Raw genomic sequence first — 7,561 nt, 5'->3', positions numbered from 1 at the left:
AGGTGCCCTACGGCGGGGGTGGGGGGGGGGGGCGCTGGGCGGTGATCCATGGGCCCCTGAGGGCCCGAAGTCACAGGAAGGGGCTTCAAGAGTATAGAGCATCTGCCTGAGCCTTTTCTACCTTCCCATCCTGGAGCCTCAGCAGAACTGTGTCGTGGCAGCAACGCTCCCAGAACCCAGGCCCCTTGTCTGATGGCAGCAGCCAGGCTTTGGCTTGTCATCACCCCACGACTCTGGGAGATGCTCTGAGTCCTCCCCATCCAGCCCTTAGCCAGTCCTCCTGTCCTGTCTCATGCCAGTCAATCCCCGTGGAATCCCACAGAAAACCTCTCCCTCCGCTGGGAATTGCAGAGCAGGAGTACCTTCCTCACCAAGCCCTCCTGCCTTCACTTTGGACCAGCACCAGGGGAGAAAAAGCAGAACGGGGCCTCAGAGGCCACGAGACTATTTCCAGGTTTCCGAGCGTCTCACAGAAATGGTCCACTGACTTCCCCTGGGGCTGCCTGGGCCCATTGGCATGTCAGGTTTGTGCTCTGGGCTGGACTGGCCTGGCACTTTGATTGACAGTGCTCCTGCCTTATGAAAACAATGAATTACTGTCGTGGTAATGCTGTGAAAAGTGTTCTGCTATAGCCAAAATGATTCAAAAATGAGGGGCTCTTAGAATCATCAGAGGAGCCTAAAGTGGCAACGAAGTTCTATTCAGTGCAACTCCCCATCCCACCCTCCATTTTACAGATGGAGAAACTGAGGCTCAAAGAGAGCCTACCACTTGCCTAAAGTTGTAGAATGAATCAGCAGCAATGCTGGGGCTCAAACCAAGTCTCCTAACTCGTAACCTTGAGAAGCGCCCCTATTCTGATGTTTCTGGCTAGGCTTCCACCTGATCCCCAACCCCACCCACTTTAGAATTGTGGAGGGTTGGAGGGAGTGCCAGGAAGCCTGCCAGGCTCCACTTGCAATCGCGCAGCCAGAGCTCTTCCTGTCGCCCCCTTTGAGCTGGGCATTACCTGCTAGTTAGCGCGGCCTCCCACCTTCTGGGGTTGTTATGGAAACCAAACATGGAGGGGAAGGGAGGGAGGGCAGAGAGGAGAGGGTGGCAATCACCGCAGTAGCTAACGTGCTGTGCTGTCTGTACCTCTGCCTAGCAGCCCAGGAGGGGCTGTCTGCCTGGAATGGGAGGGCTGCACAGCAAGATAGGGGCAGAGCAGGAGGAAGGCCAGAGTCTGCCTTCCTCATGGTTCCTCAGCCTCCAAAAGGCTCCCTCCTGCGCTGGGGCTAGTGTGATGGGGTGGAATTCTCACCCACCACTGGCTGCTTTTTCTGTGTCAGGGCCCACGATCCACCCCCTCAGCTGTCTGCCCCTGCCCAGCCACTTGGCCACGGCAGAAAGAGTAGAATGGCTTGGAGGAACGTTTTGCCAGCTTGGCAGGAGCAGAGCTCCACCCTGACCTGGGCCACTGCTGAAGCTGGCCCTTTGCTAAATACAGGGTCTCTCCTGCCTTGCCATTCTCCGGGGCCCCAAGAGAGGCTTTGGTGGGGGTCTAGGGCCCCCAAATGGGAAGTAGCCAGGCACTAGGTTCTGGGTCAAGTAAAAGAGGCAGCAGCCCCCGGGTCACAGACACACCTTGTCCTCGCCCTGCTCTGTGCCCCCCGCCCCCCGCCGCCAAGTCTTCTTCCTCCTCAGTATTGCTCTCCCACGTGTGACCTGACCTCACCCACACTCAACCACTGGCCCCACCCTGTTCTCAGCCACGCAGCTGGCCTTGAAGGCTGCTGGAAGCACATACCTTGGGGTCTCAGCTTTCCTATGCCCAGCAGGTATTGAGCAAAGGGCAAGCACTGTCAGTGCTGGGGGCCCTGAGGGGGTGGGGAAGGCAGGGTCTACACTGGGACAGACGAAGACAGGCTAAATCCAAGCAGGAGATGGGCAGGGCTTCACTGGAGACACGAGGGGACAGGCAGAGTCTGGAAGGGACAGGAGGCTGAAGCAGGGACGGTCGGTTCCCTCTCCATTTGGCACAGTTCTCTGCCCATTCCCTGTAACCAGAAGAGACAGCCTTGAAGCCAGTGTCCTGAACAAGAAAACTTTGTCCCAGGACACACCCGTTGGAGTAGCGGCAGAAAATGGACCCAGCGCCATCCACAGGCTGGAACTGTGGCTTCCAGGTAACAGCGACATCGGCAGTGGTCCAGGTTCAACCTGGCAGTCCCATGGCCACACCATGTCTGGACAGAGAGTCCAAGCCTGAGAGGAGAGTGTGGGACAGAGGTCTGAGGGTCAGAGCCCTCACAGAAAGTAGAGTAGCCATCAAAAGTTGAGAGGGAGCTTCGACTAAATCAATAGGTGTATATGGACCAGAACAAGGGAGGTGACTTCTACGCCCCCCGGAACACAGGGCTGTATCTGACTGTTGCGCCCAAGAAAGCTTTGCAAGCTGCAATGAGTCCAGCAGAAGGAATGGAAACCACACCGTGGAAAGGATCTGGTGTAGACAGAAGGAAAGCTCTTCTGAGAATGAGTCTGCTGACTTCCCAGCTCTGAAGGGATGTGGAGAGTAAGGAGGGAGCAGGCCTCGTCCACGGGGCCCCATAAAGACGGAATAGCCCCATGAGTGGATGGAGAGGAAGCTGGTGTCAGCCCAGAGTCAGAGCTGGACCCAGCTGACCCGAGGACATTGAGTCCCTTGTCACAGCCTGCCAAGTCCCTCCCTGCAGACCCCAGAGCTTGAAGGCAGATTCAGAAACTCCGAGCCGAGTGGAAGGGCCTGGAGGTCCACAGTGATAGGCAGAGTGAGTCTCTCAGCACTGTCAGCCCACCCTCGACACTCAGCCAGTGTCCCTGGACTGACGTCACTCAGACACCGGGTCGGACACAGTTGGTTAAATATCACACATCCTGAGTCTGCTGTTCTTTGTCAAACATCAGACACCTTTGGTTAAATCTCAGACACCCTGGATATGAAACCTTTGGTTAAATATCACAAGTCGCTTGCCACTGCCCCAACAGCCCTGGTCACACACTATCCATCCATCTCTCAGACATCCTGGTCATGTGACCCATCCACATGTGTCTTCACGCTCTGCTTGGGCGGGTCCCTGCCAGCCAGAGACCGACTCCTTCCTCCTGTGATTGTGGAAGCTATGGATGGACGATTGTCCAAGTTGCAGGTGGGAGCCCCATGGCCACTCAACCCTGCTGAGCACCACTCGGGCCCAAGCAGGACACACACCGAGGAGGGCTGCTTGCCTCCTGAGGTCACTACTCCTGTGGAGACTCAGGGCCATCATGAGGAGACACCAAGACTGGGGTGGACTCATGGGAGAGGGGCTGGCACATCCCTAGGACCCCTCAACCTGCTCTTTTCTTTTCTTGTGTTGGCCGTAGCCCTGAGTAGTTGAGAGCTAGATATTTGGGCAACCTCCCATCTCATCTTCCAAAGCATCGTTTTGGGAACTCTTCTTCCTTTGAGTACTCAAGTCACCTCCACCTCCTGACTCCAGGGGCGCCTGAGCCACGCCTTGCGCAGAGATTTGTGGTTGGAAGGAGGGAGTGGGATGCCCTCGGACCCCCAGCCATGGCTCCACAGCGGTCTCAGCTAGACTTCAGGGTCCCACGGATCAGAGCTGCCAGGCACGAGCTGGTGACACTGCAGAAGACATAGAGCAAAACCACGACCAGAAACCTGCTTGCTTCCTATATCACCTGGCCTGAGCCTCCTGGAAAATGGAGTTTCCCTCTTTGCTGTGTCTCCAGTCTCAGACGCCCCCCCATGTGGCTTCGTGTCGTAGTCCCCAAGTGGCATGGAGAACGCGGCAGAGTCGTTGCCTCGTGGCGCTGGTTATTCACGGGACCATCACCGAGAGAGCCGCCTGGGAGCTTGCTCTGTGGACATCCTTAAGGCACCCTTGCTGAGGTTCCCCGTGGCAGGAGGGATGAGACCAGGAAGAAAACCTAGGGGAGGCCCCGGGTCATGCACAGCCCTCCCCATGGGAGGGGGAGAAGGGAGAGGGCTGGTCGGGGAGGGCGGGCTGAGGTGCCGCTTTGTAATTCCCAATAACTATGATTTGATTCTACAGGTATGTATCAGAAAATATAAAACTAGGCAATTTGTCGGCTCTTCGAACTTTCAGAGTCCTGAGAGCTCTAAAAACTATTTCAGTTATCCCAGGTAAGATGCCCAGGTTTGCCTCCCAGATCTCAGCTACAAGTGACTCTCTCTCCGTCTCCCCCACCCCCCTCCTCTGACTGTGTGTCCTACTGGCGTGTTGTCACTGTCTTGTGTGTGAATTTCCCTTGTTACAGATACACCACTGAATTTGTGGACCTGGGCAATGTCTCAGCTTTACGTACCTTCCGAGTCCTCCGGGCCCTGAAAACTATATCAGTCATTTCAGGTGAAAATCAGGTTAAACGCCAAGGCTGGAGGGACACGCTTGGGCCTTTCCAGCTACCTGGGAGCCAAGGCGACCCTCGGGAAGGCCCCTTCAAATGTGCCTGTCCCCAGAATACCTTTCCCAGAGCTTGGGTATGGGGGCAGTCTTCAGTGGACACGGCTGTCCCCTCCATGCCTCAGAATGGGCTTCGGACTGCCCACCCCAGCAAAGCCCACCACCATAGACCCCCGGGGGCACAGAGTACTCCATGGCAGGTCCTGGATTGAACCCAAATTCTTCCCAAGGTAGTGATTTATTTCCCAAACTGAACTCAACTATTGGAATAGCTGAAAGCTTGTATGTGAGTTGTTTCAGCCTGAAGCATCATCCTCCGATAAGGAAACTAAAAGTACTGTTTGTGAGGGAAACCACACCCAGAGTAAAAAAGGACAGCTCAGGCATGGCCTTTCATGGCTGAGTGCCCGTTCCCTTCCTTGAGCCCCCTTTGGTGATACACACACAGCCGACACCGCAGCCCCATTCTGTGAAACGGAGAGTACTCTGTGGACAGGTGTCACCGGGCCTTGGCGTCTAACAGCCCTTGCTGCACGTGCGGTAGAGGTTTAGCAAACCGTGCATGGTAGCCTCGGGAAGAAATTCTCCTTGACGCATGTTGGCAATTGTCCCCGGGAAACCTTCTGAGGCCCAGATGACCTCTCTAGAAAGCCAGTCTACCCCATCCATCTAGGAAAGCTCTCAAAGACTTATAATGATTTCAGAGCCCAGAGGCCCCTTCCAGAACCTTTGCTGAGTGCATCCCCACTCAGAGCTGGAGAAGGCATTTCTTTTAAGAAGGCAGCTGGAAACAGGTTGCATGTCACCGATCTGGAGAGGTGTCAGAGCTGGTGAGCCAGATGGTTGTATCCACTCCTGACTTGGAAAGCTCGGGGGTCCTGGGCCCTTGGCCTGCATTTGCTATTGCTGCCCCCAGGGAGGCAGGGGCCCTGCTGTGAGCTCCCTGAAGGAGTTCAGACTCCCCCGGTGGGGCTAATTATCTAATAAGAGGAGCCCCCACTTATGCTGATTTCACACTGAGCCTCAATACTCCTGGCTCTGAACCCACCATGGGGTGAGCACAGGAGCCACTTGCCCGCACACTCCCCGCACGTGGCCCAGACCTCTGCTAAGAGCCCGTAGCGAGTGGGGCACTCTGTTCCCATCCCCATGGAGCCCCCCGCAACGTTGTGACAGGCGTCATGGGCCAGGGTCTGTCCTCTAGGGCCCTGGGGACTTCACAGCACACACCTGGCAAGGATAGGTAAGCATGCTGACCACGATGATTAAGAAAAATGATCTTGCAGCTTGTTTTATTTTAAAACAATAAGGCTGACAAAGGAAAATATTTCTCAGTCCGGGGTTAAAGGAGGGAGCCAGCCAACCCCAGCCGAGTCCCACTGGATCTCTTCAAAGCTGCCAGCAGCCCAGTGAGGCAGCACACAGCAGCTCCTGAAAGCGGTCATTAGGAAAATGCTGTGGTCACAGCATTTCCGACGTCTCCCTTGAGGAGGTGTTCCCTGAGCTGAGGCCTAATAGCCGGGGCCCTCTCCAGACCTCAGTCTCCTTTCCTTTAAAATGGGAATGAATCGGAATGGTTAGTTTCCAAGGGCTGTTCGCCCAGCCTTTTAGAACTTCAGTGGAGGGAGAATTTCCCACTTGATCCCCCAGGACCCACCTCTTCCTGGGTCTTCTCAGAAAGAATCTCTTTACTTGGTTGGAATCATTCTTGCCCGAAGTGGACTCTCATCAATGTGAGAAATGGTTAAAGGAATGGGTCACCAACTGATTGTCCCCAAGGACACTATCTCCACAGACCAGGAGGTGCTATTCAGAGCCTTGAACTGAGTGATTCAGGCCACAGATACTTTGGAGGCAGAGTTTAATTTGGGTATGTGAGCTGCTGCCCACGGCCCCTCACTTTGCCCCCACCGTGCCCCACAGTATGGGTGGGTCTCCAAGCGTGGCGAGGAGAACCAGATGCCCACCGAGGGTCCCAGAAGCTCTGCTAGAGATGAAGCGTAGTTCTGGACTACAGAGGGCTCATGAACCCCACCACCACCTCCACCACTCTGGGCCCAGACCCCTGCAAGGTCCACCCAGTGCCCAGGCAGTTGCCAACATCTGCCAGGATGATTTCACAGAGAACGCTGAGTGCCTCCGAGCCCTGGGCAGGCAGCAGCATTGGTGGCACTGTGGGGAGGACTTCCCCTCCCCTCTCCCGTTTCTGCCCGTCGCTGCCTCCTTGTCTCTGAGTCATGGGCACAGCAGCTGCGGGCACAGCTGCACAGGTGCTCCTAACACATTAACCGGCTGGACGATGGATGGATGGAGCTTAATCTGAGATATGGCCGCTTTGATGGGGGGGAGGGGTGGGGAGGAGGGATGGGAGGTGAGTCCCTGCTGCTGGCCGAGAAGCCCCCTCGCTCCCAATGCTCTGCTCGAACTTGTGAACTTGCTGTAGGACCGCAGCCAAGTGTCAGACCAAAGGCGTCTACACGTGCTTTTCTGTGCGGCGCTGGCTTCTTCAGGGAGCTGGGCCGTGCAACTAACAGATCACGGCCTCTTAGCTTTGCGGGGGTGGGATGGATGGGGATGGGTCCCAGGGGGACAGGGCAGAGGAGGAAAATACAAAACAGGTACCCCTGTGCCTTTCCCAAAGGTGGGGCCTGAGCCAGAGCAGGCCCCCTTAGGGCATCACCCACCATGGCCTTAGCCAGACCACCCCCCGTCAACCTCCCCAGTGCACACACCACATTCCCCTACCAAGAATGGCTGTGTCTCTCCCCATCTCAGGATCAAGGCCAAGGCTGTCCATTGCCCTGGTGGGGGCCTGGCCCTCTGTCTCCTTTCCATGAGCTACATTTAAAGGGACAGGCCTGACATAACTTGGGACCAGCCAGGGGGGGATAGGCTTTGAGTGTTTTCTCCTGCAAGGAAACAGCATTTTCCATACTTATTTCATTTATTTGGCTATGGAGAGCAAAGAGAACTAGGCCCCTCTGAAAATACACAGCCAGACTGGACTCCCGCCCCAGGGGGATCAGGACAGACTCTCAGCAGCAGAGGAAAGGGAGATTTTGGTCTGAAAAGCCCAGGAGAGGCCTCCTTCCCCTGCCCCCCCCATGAT

At 56.0% G+C, this 7,561-nt stretch overlaps 1 protein-coding gene across 6 annotated transcripts in view; it reads left to right on the top strand.

Moving 5' to 3' along the window:
• Positions 1–7,561, top strand: part of SCN5A (sodium voltage-gated channel alpha subunit 5) — an 89,788-nt gene that overhangs the window by 15,328 nt on the left and 66,899 nt on the right. For 4 of the 6 annotated variants that reach the window (XM_007468133.1, XM_007468132.1, XM_007468131.1 and 1 more), the window contains exon 5: positions 4,081–4,172. In XM_007468133.1, the coding sequence (XP_007468195.1) occupies positions 4,081–4,172 (92 nt within the window). Of the gene's footprint in view, positions 1–4,080; positions 4,173–4,306; positions 4,399–7,561 lie in introns of all 6 variants that reach the window. The other 2 variants (XM_007468134.1, XM_007468130.1) reach the window with 1 other exon arrangement.

The sequence above is a fragment of the Lipotes vexillifer genome, unplaced genomic scaffold (assembly GCF_000442215.2).
Source record: "Lipotes vexillifer unplaced genomic scaffold, Lipotes_vexillifer_v1.1 scaffold1770, whole genome shotgun sequence".
Taxonomy (NCBI): domain Eukaryota; kingdom Metazoa; phylum Chordata; class Mammalia; order Artiodactyla; family Lipotidae; genus Lipotes; species Lipotes vexillifer.
Note: the sequence above shows the minus strand (reverse complement) of the source record. Positions and strands in the feature narration are given on the sequence as shown.